The 15,217-nt window shown below is 48.0% G+C and overlaps 1 protein-coding gene across 1 annotated transcript; it reads left to right on the forward strand.

The window, feature by feature from the left end:
• The first annotated feature begins 10,948 nt into the window (after positions 1–10,948).
• LOC120933764 (probable E3 ubiquitin-protein ligase TRIML1) lies at positions 10,949–13,024 on the forward strand. Its single transcript, XM_040347156.1, has one exon. The coding sequence runs from the start codon at positions 10,995–10,997 to the stop codon at positions 12,582–12,584; it is 1,590 nt and encodes a 529-aa protein (XP_040203090.1). The 5' UTR covers positions 10,949–10,994; the 3' UTR covers positions 12,585–13,024.
• Positions 13,025–15,217: the final 2,193 nt, after the last annotated feature.

Raw genomic sequence — 15,217 nt, forward strand, 5'->3', positions numbered from 1 at the left:
CCTCTTCCCGAAAACCCTGGCCGTTGGTTGTCGGGGTCTGCGGGAGGGGAGCTTATCGGAATCCGCGAGCCCCCTTTAACCACTTGAGACCCGCGCTATTGACAAAAGACGTCAACAGCGCGGCTCTCAAGTGCCAAGTGGACGTCTTTGGACGTCTTTTAAAGTGCATTACCCGCGCGCCTCTGTAGAGCTGAAGAGCCGATGCGTGTACCTGGCGGCCGCAATGCCTGCCGGGTACACGCGATCGTTGGTAACACAGCAGGGACATGGAGCTCTGTGTGTAAACACAGAGCTCCACGTGCTGTCAGAGGAGAGGAGACCGATCTGTGTCCCTTGTACATAGGGACACAGCATCGGTCACCTCCCCCAGTCACCCCCCTCCCCCCACACAGTTAGAACACACCCAGGATACACATTTAACCCCTTCCTCACCCCCTAGTGTTAACCCCTTCCCTGCCAGTCACATTTATACAGTAATTAGTGCATTTTTATAGCACTGATCGCTGTATAAATGTGAATGGACCTAATTTGAGTAAAAAGTGTCCGATACGTCCGCCGCAATATCGCAGTCCCAATAAAAATCGCAGATCGCCGCCATTACTAGTAAAAAAAAATCATAAAAAAAATCATAATTCTGTTCCCCATTTTGTAGGCGCTATGGGCCAAATCCACAAAAGAGATACGCAGGCGGAACTGCTGTTCCGCCTGCGTATCTCTGTGCCTAACTTTGGGAGCGATCCTCAAAAGGATTTTTCCCAAGTTAGGCAGAAGATCCGACATCCGTAATTTAGTTACGCTGTTGAATCTTCGGATGCAGTACCGCATCTGCCGCTGGGGGCATTTCGAGTCGAAATCCCTCCTTGCGTATGCAAATTAGTACTTACGGAGATCCACAAAGCTTTAGGCATTGTGTGATTTGCGTAAGTTACGAATTTGCTTGCGCAAAACTAAGGTTGGTTTTATATGGACTAACTTTAGTAGACCATGCAAAACCATACCTTTTTTTCGATCGCCGCGTTTTTTTTTTAAATTTGATTTTTTTTTTTCGTCGCGTAACTTTTTTTTTTCCCGTCGCAACTTTAAGAACCCGTCGCTATCCACAAAGCCCGACGTAAACTACGTATGCGCGATGCACGTCGGGAAAAATGACGTCACACGCATGCGCAGTCCGTCCGGCGCGGGAGCGCGCCCTAATTTAAATGGGAATCGCCCATTTTAATTAGGGATCGCTTAAGATGCAAGGAGATCAGCTACACTGGCGTAATTTTAGAGGTAAGTGCTCTGTGGATCGCTACCTAAAATACTAAAATTGCGCCAGTGTAACTTTTCTGCCTAAAACTAAGATCCGCAATTTCTTTGTGGATTTGGCCCTATAACTTTTGCGCAAACCAGTCGCTTATTGCGATTTTTTTTTTTTTACAAAAATACGTCGAAAAATACGTATCGGCCTTAACTGAGAAAAAAAAAAAGTAAAAAATATATATATATAAATATATATATATTTTTTTTAAATTGTCGCTCTTTTTTTGTTTATAGCGCAAAAAATAAAAACCGCAGAGGTGATCAAATACCACCAAAAGAAAGCTCTATTTGTGGAAAAAAAAGGACGTCAATTTTGTTTGGGAGCCATGTCGCACGACCGCGCAAATGTCAGTTAAAGCGACGCAGTGCCGGAAGCTGAAATTTCGCCTGGGCACGAAGGGGGTTTATGTGCCCAGTAAGCAAGTGGTTAATAAGGGGGCCCCCAGATGCCCCCACCCTGGTTTAATGAGTATGGGGTACATCGTACCCCTACCCATTCACCTGGCGGAAAAAAATATGTAAAAAACAAAACACTACACAGGGTTATTAAAGTAATTTATTAGTGGGGGGCGTGTCCGGCCGGAGAGAAAGATGGACGCCTAAGCCTTCAGCTCGTCAGCCAGGGGAAACGAGAAAGCGACGCAGGCCGCCACCGCGACTCCATCCTCGACCATCCTCGCTCCGGTGACTAGGGGGAACACGATGAGCACATCCAGGAAACGTCTCACGGACCACAGGCCCCAAAAAATCACAGAATTCGCCTACAAGCCGGCGGAGGGGTCCGGAGCCTCCCAAGATGGCGCCGACCAGGCCGCGCAGCGCGGCTCCTACACGGATCTCCCGGACGAGGGCCCAGAGGATCCACAAACCGCAAGTACCCCAGCACAACTCCCCGATCATCCAGGCGGGGACCCGCTAACTACCAGTCCGGCGAAAGCCAAGAGGAGACTGGACACGCCGCCGCAGCGGACGCTGCGGCCGCAAATTGAGGCCCCGGCTTGCGGCCCACTCCTCTACAGTCAGGCCCTGCACTCCTCCGTGGCCTCCTTCCCCACGTCTGGGCAGCCGGTCATAGACACGACCCTGAAGGACATGCTGCTGTCCCTACAGACATCACTTATGTCTGACCTCTCCACACTGTTTGCCAAAATCACCTCAGACATACATGGGCTAGATAATAGGGTGGATGCTGTGGAGAGAGGCCTCACTGAATGTTCATCCACAGTTAATGAGGTCATTGATTGCTATGATGACATAAAGGACGAGCAGTCCTGGATGCGCGCCAAGCTGGCCGATCTGGAAGACAGGTCCCGCCGAAATAATGTTAAACTACGCGGCGTATCTGAAAATATCTCCCCTGCGGACCTTCCCCGCTACGCCACGGAATTGATACGCCTAATCCTACCTGGGGCACCCCCCCAGGAAGTGATCATAGACAGGATCCATAGAATAGCCAAGCCTTCTCACCTGGCAGCCTCAGTCCCTAGGGACGTCCTGATGAGGATCCATTTCTACCACATTAAAGAGAACCTGATGATGGGAGTCAAAGCCAAATCGCCTCTTCCTGACCCGTTTGCCGGAATCCAGTTCTACCCGGATCTTTCTAAGTACACCCTCCAACTACGCAGACAACTGAGTTCGATCACCAAGGGCCTCTTGAATCACAAAGTGCAATATAAGTGGCGCTATCCGGCCACCCTCCTAGTTACAAGAAACGGCCAGACCCACACGATCAAAGATCTAGACAAGGGCCTGCATCTCCTCCACACCTGGGGAATCCTTACAGAACCCCCTCACTCAGCCCCGCTTGAGAAGAGAGTACCGGCTCCTCGCAGAAGTCTGGAACCATATCGCACCTGAAAGAGGCTTCTATTCATGATAAGTGCGGCCAAACAACGTTCCAAAAGATCCCCTGGGCCCTGACGTATGTCATCCTTGTTTCTTTGCTCTCCCGCGATACTGACTGTTCAGTTTCCCCCACTTGGAGGCCACCGTGGTATCTGCCACCCCCTCCACATATTGTTTATTTACTAGTGGACTTTTTTTTTTGCTTTTTGTTTTGTTGTTGCTGCAGCTATACCTGACGTGTTGCTCTATTTACAGCTCTTTGTGCACTCGCCCCTGGGCTTCTAGACTGCCTTACGCCTGATATCGAACCCGCCATCGGGCCCTCGCCTACTCTGATCTACAGCACCTAACTGTGAGTGTTACACTTCTAAACGCACCAGCATATCACTGCCAAGATGCCGCTTTCGTTCCTATCACTGAACGTGAATGGCCTAAATCACCCGGCCAAGCGCCACTCACTATGGAGAACCGCCAAGACCCTCCGCAGTGACGTACTGTGCATTCAAGAAACCCACTTACTACCGCCAGCCGTACCGCTCTGCTCCAACCGTCAGTTCCCTCACATATTCCATGCCTCCCACTCCACCAAAACCCGTGGTGTCATGATCGCAATTAAAGACACGGTGGACTTCCAACTACTGAACACTATTGCTGACCCTGAGGGTCGTTATCTGATTCTAATCTGCTCCCTAAACCGCGTTACATACACGTTGGTAAATGTATACGCCCCTAACACGCGCCAGTTGCGGTTCCTCCGCAAGGTCCTTGCCATGACCAAACCTGTTCAGAAAGGACATCTGATACTGTGTGGGGACCTTAACCTGGTACCTGATGTACGACTAGACTCCACTTCGGCAGCGAAGAGACGGGGTTCGCCCCTATTGAACTTTCTCTCGACTCACGATCTACATGATGTCTGGCGGTGCCTACATGGTTCTGAACGGGACTTTACATTTTTCTCCTCCAGGCATCGCACATACTCCAGAATTGATCTGTTTTTGACAGATAAATGGCTTTTACAAAAGATATGTATGTCTACGATCCACACCGCAACATGGTCAGACCACGCCCCGATTTCGATTCAAATCGAGGACTCTACTTTGCAACGTAGCACGTTTCTCTGGCGAGCTAACGACTACCTGCTCCAAAACGACAAATACGCGCCAAAGATCTGCGATCAGATCGTTGATTTTTTCGAACTAAACAAAGGCTCTGTGTCTGACCCTGCGGTGGTGTGGAGTGCTCATAAAGCATATATGAGAGGAATATTACTACAACTAAGTTCACGCCTTAAAAGAGAGAGGACGCAGCGGGTAGACGAACTGACTGCACAAATAACGACACTAGAAACCAGTCATAAAGCGAACCCCACGGACTCCCAGTCAAAACTTCTGATGTCCCTAAGACAGGAACTTAAAACGCTACTTCTTCACTCTTTTGAATTCCTTCAGAGGAAATTTAAAGCGACCTCGTACTCCACCAAAGCAGGGAAGAAACTGGCACAACGCCTAAAAGGCAGACGTGCCAAAACTAAAATCCGCCAACTCTTCCATCCCCATACGAATCTCTCCCTGACGAACCCCCAGGACATAGCCGACGCTTTCAGTGCTTACTATAGTGACCTCTACAACCTGGAACGTGACCCTAATACTCCGCAACCCACGCGCACTGACATAGCCGACTTCCTCCGTCCTATTGACATTCCCTCATTGACTGTGCAACAATTGGAAACGCTTAACGCCCCGTTTACTGCACAAGAAATTCTTAGAACAATTGACTCCCTGCCTAGTGGTAAGGCTCCTGGCCCAGATGGCCTGACAGGAGAATACTACAAACGGTTCTCCTCATATCTAGCCCCGCACCTTACTGAAGTGTTCAATAACGCTGCCTCCTCTTCTACCTTTCCGAATGAATATTTAAATGCACTGATCATAACATTACCGAAGCCAGGGAAGGATCCAAATGTTCCTCAAAATTTTCGCCCAATATCACTACTTAATCTCGACCTTAAAATCTATGCCAAAGCCATAGCCTCAAGATTGCTAGAAATCATGCCCATTCTAATCCACGCGGACCAAACGGGTTTCACAAAGGGCAGGCAGGCATCCGATGCCACAAGGAGGATGCTAAACCTGATCCACCACGCGGAATCCACCGGAACGCCTTCTCTGCTCCTATCTTTGGATGCAGAGAAGGCGTTCGACAGGGTTCACTGGACGTACCTTGAAGCTGTGCTCCGAAAATTTGGATTTGAAGGCTTTATTCTAAATGCCATCTTAGCACTATACACCAATCCTAAAGCCCAAGTTTACACGGAAGGCATGCTTTCCTGCCCTTTCTCTATCACCAATGGCACTCGCCAGGGGTGCCCCTTATCCCCACTTATCTTCAACATGCTCATGGAACCCCTGGCGGAACACGTCCGCGCCAGTGCCGCCATCACTGGACTTACAATTGGCCCACGAGCCCACAAAATTAGCCTATTCGCGGATGATGTCATCCTTATCCTAACGAATCCGACCTCCTCCCTGGCTGAGGTACAAAAGTTGCTGCACTGGTTCGGGTCGGTGTCCTATTACAAGGTCAACACGACTAAATCATTCATACTAGACATTAACGTTGACGCGACAACCAGGAACCTCCTGGAACTCCAACACCCGTTCGCATGGGCACAAACTGACATCTCCTACCTAGGCATCCGTCTACCGAGAACGCTGACAAAACTTTACGCATGCAATTTCTTACCCTTGCTACACACTGTCCTTAAGACTTCCCAATCTCTAGCGAAACACGAACTATCCTGGTCAGGGAGACTCGCCGCCTTTAAAATGATTTGCCTACCCCAAATTCTGTACTTCTTTCGGACCCTTCCTGTACCCTTACCTGTCTCATTTTTCAGGTCCCTCCAGACGGTGTACAACAAATACCTCTGGAACGGAAAAAAACCCAGGTGCGCACATTCCATATTGACTAAACATAAACTAGCAGGGGGTGCGGGTTCCATAGAGTTTAGAGACTATCACACGGCGGCCGTTTTAGCCCAACTCCCCAGTTGGTTCCAACCACTAAAACAATCACCCTGGGGGACCATGGAGAGCTTCTCTCTTCCTAGACAAAACTTAAGGAGTTGGCTACTCTGCACTCCTCTGGGCGCCACAGTCCCACCTTCCCTGCCCCCAACTATGAAAGCATCGGTACAAGCGTGGAGCAGACTGATCTCCTCACTGGACTCTACGCCAAGCGCCTCACGTTTCGCTATTCCCCTAGACTCTCTCCAATTCCTATCACCAGACCTAACATTGACGCGCTGGTCCCTAAAAGGGATCCACCATTTACACGACCTGCTACTTGATGATAGACCTAAGACTTTCTCTCAGCTCAAAACTGAATACGACCTCCCAAACAGTGAGCACTATACTTATATGAGGGTGCATCACTGCTTAAAAGCGCTGCCCCTTCCCCTCTACAATGTCCCTTCTAAAACGTGGGACTACCTAACAGGACCCACCCCTAAGACCAAAGGTATCTCCCACTTTTACAACATTCTCAACGACAAAGACACCTTTTCCAAACTGACCCCGCATCTTAAATGGGAAGCTGATCTTGAATGCAAATTTACGGAGGATCAATGGCGGTGCGCCTTTAAGACGGCCTTCAAGGCCACTAAATCCTCAGCCCTCTGGGAACTCACCCAGAAAATCTCTCTGAGGTGGTACCTCACCCCGGTGAAATTGGCATCTTTCAACGCTACCTACTCTGACACTTGCTGGAGATGTAAAACAAGCAGAGGAGACATGTTACATATATTTTGGACCTGCCCCAATATCCAAGACTACTGGACCAACGTTTTTAAACTAATTTCCGACGTCACTGACGTCAAACCATCCCCCACACCTGCCCTTGCAATCCTCAACTTGACCATTGAAGACATCCCCTTCCCCGTGAGACACGTGACCTCACACATACTACTGGCAGCCAGGCTCAACATCACTAGACACTGGAAGGCCGACCAAAATCCCTCTATAGCTCAGGTCACAGACTTGGTAGCGCTACATTCCAGCTACGAGACTATGACGGCAGCCAGTACTGGACAGTCCTCCAAGGCTCGGGCATTCTGGCAGCCCTGGTTCGACTGGACAGGAGCAACAACTATCTCGAGATGTTAAGTTCCGTTGACACCACTGATATACTTCTTGACCGAGCAATACAAGTTCATACTGACACTTACGGTTATCCGCTCTCTTTTTCTTTTTTTCTTTTTTTTGACTAACAGTTGCAATACCCCCCATAGGGGTAGACTACACAGCGTAGTGGACTCTGTATTAAGCCCCTCTCCACTGGGGCGACACTAATGATCCCATACGGGGTGTCGCACCAGGGGAGTGGACTAAACGGGTGTTTTAGGTCCACTGTGTTCCTTATCTCATGTTTAGTTTCATGATCCATGTTGGTGATTTATGTTGGTTAACGTGATTTGATTAGTTGCTACATGTTCCATGACGTCGTTGCACGACGTACAAGTCTTAACTGTACCCTGTACCACCACTTGAAATCTCAATAAAAACATTGAACCAAAAAAAAGTAATTTATTAGTCAGCTCCGGTGCCCCCTCTCTTCTTTAGCTCTTTTACGAGGGGGGGCTGCTTCTTCGATGTCTTCTGGGGGGGGGTGAGCAGGTCTTCACCGCCATCTGGTTCTCTTCCGCCGGGGGAGGGCGCTTTCTTCTTTAGCTCTTTGACAGTGGCCCCCCTCCCTGGCTTCTCCTTCGACGTCTTCGGGTGCACGGAGCATGATGGGACTGTGACGTCATAAGAGGCCTATATAAATCGGTGCGACTGTAACGTCACACCAGTGGCTTCCACTGGTTACAACTATAGTTGCTTCTTCCCCAGTCAACTCTCTTTGTTTCTTCCTTCTTTCCGAATACCCTCTCACTTCCTGCAGCCTATTTAAACTCCCAGCACTGACAGGAAAGGGTTCCTCTATTGCTGACAGAACGCCACTGTCAGCTGGGCTTCCAGACTCACCTGATCTAAGCTCCAGCTTCCTGAACTGGACCACCAGGACTCCTTGTTCGCTACAGCTCACAGCAACCAGGTCCAGGCTCCCAGGACGCACATTCATGCCCAGCTATCTGCAACCGCAAGTACTCTGCTATAGAAACCAATTGCTAAACGCTGATCTCCATACTTGTCGCTTGCTTCCAAGTTATGTTCATTACTATTGCTATCAATTGCTATGGAGTTTCCCTGAAGACTGTACCAGCTTTCATGTAATGTTCACTGCTACAGATACCAGCTCTCATGTTAATGTTCACTGCTACAGATACCAGCTCTCATGTTAATGTTCATTACTAACCCCTAGTGTGCAGTCCCAGTACTGCAGCTATACTTATCCTTATACCATTAATACCAAGATTTACTTTAAAGCGGTCCTCCACCCTAAAGTGGAGTCCCGCTGATCGGAACCCTCCCCCCCTCCGGTGTCACATTTGACACCTTTCAGGGGGGAGGGGGGTGCAGACACCTGTCTAAAGACAGGTATTTGCACCCACTTCCGGCCACACGATACGGGCGAAAGACGGGCATTCCGTCACATCCCGTCTGTCGCCCGTTGTGTGCTGGGAACACTCGGCTCCCAGCACACAGCGTGTGAGCCAATCGGCGGGCGCAGCGCGACTCGCGCATGCGCCGTAGGGAACCGGGCAGTGAAGCCGCAGCGCTTCACTTCCTGGTTCCCTGAGCGTGGATGGCGGGGGGAGCAGCAGAGTGACGAGCGATCGCTCGTGCTCTGCTGCGATCGGCGCTGGACTCCAGGACAGGTAAGTGTCCTAATATTAAAAGTCAGCAGCTGCAGTATTTGTAGCTGCTGACTTTTAATATTTTGTTCCCATGGCACATCCGCTTTAATGTTGCTTATGCTGGAATAAGCACTATTTACTTTACCGAGGCTGTGATGATAGAACCCAAACTCTTTACTGAGTTAGAGTGAAACCTGGGTTCGAACCTGAGAAGTCTCCGCAGTTGCGATCCATAAATCTGAAACTAATTTGGCGTATTGTTACACGCACACAGCATTACAGCGGGGTCAACATCGAAGAAGAAGAGGAGAAGAAGAAGGCAGAAGGCGACAGATGCCCAGGCACCCCCCGCCGAAGACGTTGAAGGAGAAGCCCGGGAGGGGGGCCGCTGTAAAAGAGCTTAAGAAGAAGAGCTGAGCCCAGCCCTGACAATCGTATGCTCCCAGTGATCGGGAACAGTGATCTCTATCATGTCCCAGTGAGCCCAACCCCCCTACCGTTAGAACACACTTAACCCCTTGATCGCCCCCTAGTGTTAACCCCCTTCTCTGCAAGTGACATTTATACATTGATCAGCGCATTTTTATAGCACTGATCAATATAATAATATAATAATGTTCCCCAAAAAGTGTCATTTTGGGTCAGATGTGTCTGCCGCAATGTCACAGTCCCGCTAAAAATCACAGATCGCGGCCATTACTAGTAAAACAAAAAAGTCCCTAAATCTATCCCTAAATCTATGCCATAGATTGTAGACGCAAAAACTTTTGGCAAACCAATCAATATACGCCTATTTGGGTAGATCCACAGAGAGCGCCGAAACTTTAAGGCGGCGTAGCGTATCGTATTTACGCTACGCCGCCTTAAGTCAGAGAGGCAAGTACTGTATTCTCAAAGTACTTGCCTCCTAACTTACGGCAGTGTAGCGTAAATGCGGCGGCCGCAAGCGCGCCTAATTCAAAATTGGCTGAGGGGGCGTGTTTTATGTTAATTTTGTTTGACCTGGCGTGATTCACGTTTTTTGGGAACGACGCATGCGCCATCCGCCTACATTTCCCAGTGTGCATTGCGGCAACGTACGCCGCACGGGCCTATTGATTTAGACGTGGATGTAAATGACGTAAATCCCTATTCACGGACGACTTACGCAAACGACGTAAAATTTTCGAATTTCGAAGCGGGAACGGCGGCCATACTTTAACATTACTATTCCAACTATTTATGGAATAACTTTAGGCCTGATAAAGCGTTACGTAAACGGCGTATCTGTACTGCGTCGGCCAGGCGTACGTTCGTGAATAGGCGTATCTAGTGATTTACATATTCTACGCCGACTGCAATGGAAGCGCCACCTAGCGGCCAGCCTAAATATTGCACCCTAAGATAGGACAGCGCAAGCCGTCGTATCTTAGATAGGTTTAAGTGTATCCCTGTTTGAAAATACACTTAATCTTAGGTGGGCGCAGAATCCGAGTTAGGTCGGCGTATCTACTGATACGCCGACCTAACTCTACCTGAATCTAGGGGATTGTGTTTTTTCTTTACCATAAATATGTAGACGAATAAATATAGGCCTAAACTGATGAATACATTTGTTTTTATATATATTTTTTTTTATATTTATTATAGCAAAAAGTAAAAAAAAATATATATTTATTTTCAAAATTTTCGCTCTTTGTTTGTTTATAGTGCAAAAAATAAAAGCTTCAGAGATGATCAAATACCACTAAAAGAAAGCTTTATTTGTGAGGAAAAAAAGGACATCAATTTTGTTTGGGTGAAACATCGCACGACCACGCAATTGTCAGTTAAAGCGAAGCAGTGCCGTATCGCAAAAAATGACCTGGTCATGTAGGAGGCGAATCCTTCCGTCCTTAATTCGTTAATTATGAGTTTAATCATAAACAATCATGAGGACGTGTCTTATTCTGACATGAAAAGGATTCTGAATAAGTATCCTGAGATCTGAGCTCAGCCCCGCCCTGTGCAGACGAGTTGTAACCGAGTCAAGAGACTGAGTTTCGTTTCTCTTCTGCTGTGAGCGATGGCGTCTGCTGATCTGAGAGCTGAGCTGGAATGTTCCGTCTGTCTGAACATTTATACCGATCCTGTAACCCTGAGATGTGGTCACAACTTCTGCCGGGTCTGTATTGATCGTGTGCTGGATACACAGGAGGGGTCTGGAGGATATTCCTGTCCTGAATGCAGAGAGAAGTTTCCGGATCGTCCTGCACTGCAGAGGAACATGAAACTACGTAACATAGCAGAGACTTTCCTGTCTGCTCAGCCAGATCCAGAGGAATCTGGGGTCTTCTGTAATTACTGTGTGGACTATCCTGTACCTGCTGTTAGATCCTGTCTACACTGTGAGGTTTCTCTGTGTGATAAACACCTGAGAGTCCACAAAAAGTCCCCAGAACACGTCTTATGTGACCCCACCTTGTCCATGGAGAGCAGGAAATGCTCCGTCCATAAGAAGATCCTGGAGTATTACTGCACTGAGGATAATACCTGTATCTGTGTGTATTGTGTGATTGGAGGACATAAAGGACATGAGATGAAGTCACTGGATGAGGCTTCTGAGAAAAAGAAGGAGAAGCTGAGGAATGTTCTACAGAATCTTCTGACAAAGAGAGAGGAGACGGAGGAAAGAGTCCAGAGTCTGCAGGAACACAGGAGGAAAGTAGAAGAAGAAGCAGCTGGTGACACCGAGAGAGTCACTGTCCTGTTTAGAGACCTCAGGAGACGTCTGGAAGATCTGGAGAAGAGAGTCCTGAGGGAAATCTCCATGAGGGCAGAGCGGATCTCCATCTCCATCCGGGATCTGGAAATAAAGAAGAAGGAGCTGTCCATGAAGATGCGTCGCATTGAGGAGCTGTGTAACATGACGGATCCACTGACTGTCTTACAGGAATCAGACACAGGTGACTTGTGTGATACTGAGGATGGAGATAATGAGGACAGAGAGAGACATGAGGAGCTCCTCCATGATGGAGGGGGTCTGGGTGTGGCGGGGGTCTTACACACAGGTTTATCTGATATAATAACAGAGGTAAATGTATACTTCCCTATACAGGGAGCTGCAGACATATTACTGGATGGAAACACAGCTAATAAATATCTACAGATATCAGATGACAGGAAAACTGTATCTTGGTCAGATATAGAGAAGAATCACCCAGAAACACCAGAGAGATTTCAGGATTCTCCTCAGGTGATGAGCAGTCAGAGTTTCTCCTCAGGGAGACATTACTGGGAAGTGGATGTCGGGGGGTCAAGTGAATGGAGAATTGGGATGTGTTACCCCAGTATAGACAGGAGAGGATTGCAGTCAAGGATTGGATATAATAACAAGTCCTGGGGATTGCACAGGTCTGGTGATCACTATGAGATGAGACATAACTGTAAAGTGACCCTCTTACACACCAATCCCCCCAGTAACAGAGTCAGGATAGATCTGGATTATGAGGCCGGGCGGATCTCCTTTTATGATATGTGTGACCCGATCCGACACCTCCACACCTTCACCACCACCTTCACTGAGCCCCTCCATGCTGGGATACGTGTGGGGAGAGGTTGTATAAAGATATGTGGGGGGAGGGGGGAGATGAGACATCATAGGGACAGTCGGTAGGATTGGTTGATTGTTCAAACAATGATTGAAGGGAGGGGTGACTCCGGGGAGAAGTATGAGGGCTGCCATTGCTGGCCTCCTTCTGAAAATGCTAGTTCCCTGGCTTTGTACTTGTTCCGGGTCAAACACTGGGACAGTATCAAATCCAAAGCATAGACATGACAGCCAGGGAACTAGCATTTCTCAAACAGAGAGTTTATCAATGGCAGCCCCCATAATTCTCTTATGACAGATGTCCTTTTACCCCTTGCTTACCATCATCTGTATTTCTTTATCGTACACCACTGGACACAGAGCCTTAGTCATTACATAGTGTGTTGTATGGTTACCAGAGGTGATTGGACACTGGCACAACAGATTGGATTGACAGGTTAGCTCATATAGAGTAACAAAGTTCTAACTTGTGATAAGTGAAATATAGCTAAGGCTGGGTTCACACTACGATTTTCCCATCCGTCAGCCGCATACGATTTATATGAAAAAACGTATGCGGCTGAAACGGACGTAAACGTATGGAACCACACATATGTGCGTTTTCCATTGACATTAATGTTAAAAATGTTAAAAAAAAAACGTATGCGTTTGCCATACTGTTTCAAAAACGGCCGCAAAACCGTGGTTGAACACGGTTTTGCGTACGTTTAAAAAACGTTTTGCCAGCAAATCGTACGCACCCGGATGCATCTGAGTGCATACGATTTGCAATGCATTGTCTATCTATACGTTTTCCCGTCCGGGCCCGTACGTTTTCAATACTGAAATCGTATGCGGCTGACGGACGGGAAAATCGTAGTGTGAACCCAGCCTAACTTGAAATAACTTAAAAAAAAAAACGGTGTGATGTCCCCTCCCAAATCCATACCGGACCCTTATCTGAGGATGCAGCCTGACAGGCCAGAAAAGGAGGAGGGATGAGCAAGGGCCATCTCCTCCTTAACCATGCTAGGCCACATGCCCTCATCAGGGGGGGGGGGGGTGCTTTGGGGCAGGGGGAACCTTTTTAAAAAAAAATTGGCATGGGGTTCCCCTTAAAATCCGAACCTGACCTGAAATGTTATTTTTTTTGCCGGCAAAGTTTTATTTTTTCATTCAGCTGTCAGCGGAGGGTAAGCCCACTAACAGCTGATAAGTCATACGTAGTTAGGGATGTGGTGGTCGGCTTCCTGCAAATGAAAAACATAATGAGCTAGCACATCGCATACTAGCCCATTATGCGCCACTTACCTGCAAAAGAATCCAGCGATGTCCCCTGTGTAGACAGCGTCCATCTTCTGGCCCCTCTTCCTTTCCGGGCCGCTGACTCCGGCACTGTGATTTTCCGGAGCCGCCTGATGTCACTCCCGCGCATGCGCATGGGAGCCGCAATTCACGGCAAGGGCTGGGGAAAAAACGGCACTTAGTTTTGCATGCGCAGTTAAGATTTTTGGCGGACTACAAGTGAAATATCTCCTAAACGGTGCACATTTAGGAGATATTTCCACTACCTATAGGTAAGCCTTATTCTAAAAAACCAAGGGCCAGATTCAGGTAGAATTATGTAAATCCGCGGCGGCGTAACGTATCACACTTACGTTACACCGCCGCAAGTTTTACGGGCAAGTTCTTGATTCACAAAGCACTTGCCTGTTAACTTGCGGCGGCGTAGCGTAAATCCGTCCGGCGCAAGCCCGCCTAATTCAAATGGGGCATGTATCATTTAAATTAGGCACGTTCCCGCGCCAAACGTACTGCGCATGCTCCGTTTTGAAATTTCCCGCCGTGTTTTGCGCGAAATGACGTCGCACCGATGTAATTTTTTTAACGGCGACGTGCGTTACGTCCTTTCCTATTCACGGACGACTTACGCAAAAAACTAAAAAAAAATTAAATTAGACGCGGGAACGACGGCCATACTTTAACATGGCAAGTCTAAATATAAGCCAAGAAATAGCAGCCGTAACTATACGCCGGGAAAAGCCGACTAGCGACGACGTAAGAGAATGCGACGAACGCGCGTACCTTCGTGGATCGCCGTAAACAGCTAATTAGCATACCTGACGCGGAAAACGACGCGAACTACACCCAGCGGGCGCCAAAGTATTACGCCTACGATCCGAAGGCGTACGAAGCCGTACGCCTGTCAGGTCGAAGCCAGAAGCCGTCGTATCTTGGTTTGAGGATTCAAACTAAAGATACGATGCGGCAAATTTGAAAATACGCCGGCGTATCAGTAGATACTCCGGCGTATTTCAGCTGTGAATCTGGCCCCAACTCCTTACTATAGCACAATAATAATGAATGAAAATTTATAAATAAAGTGCTAAGTGTACAATAAACAACCTATGAATAAAGGTGAAATAGTGGTTACAATGTCAAAAAGTGAAATGTGCATATAGCAAACGCAAAAAAATATTCCCCAAAGTGCAATGGTGCTGAAATAAATCCCTTTTGAAATTCCGAAGAAGAGAGAGAGAGGACCTCACTAGTTAGTAAAAAGGTCCAGACATCAGACCTGCACAGCTTAGTAAAATTAGTCCATCCAGCAGGAATCAGCTTCAGCTGATTAATCTCCTTAAAGTGGAGGTTCACCCTCAAAAAAAATTCTGACATCACACGGAGTCGAGCCATCCTACCGACAGAATGCCGATGTTTTT

Source organism: Rana temporaria, chromosome 3, assembly GCF_905171775.1.
Source record: "Rana temporaria chromosome 3, aRanTem1.1, whole genome shotgun sequence".
In the NCBI taxonomy this organism is placed as follows: domain Eukaryota; kingdom Metazoa; phylum Chordata; class Amphibia; order Anura; family Ranidae; genus Rana; species Rana temporaria.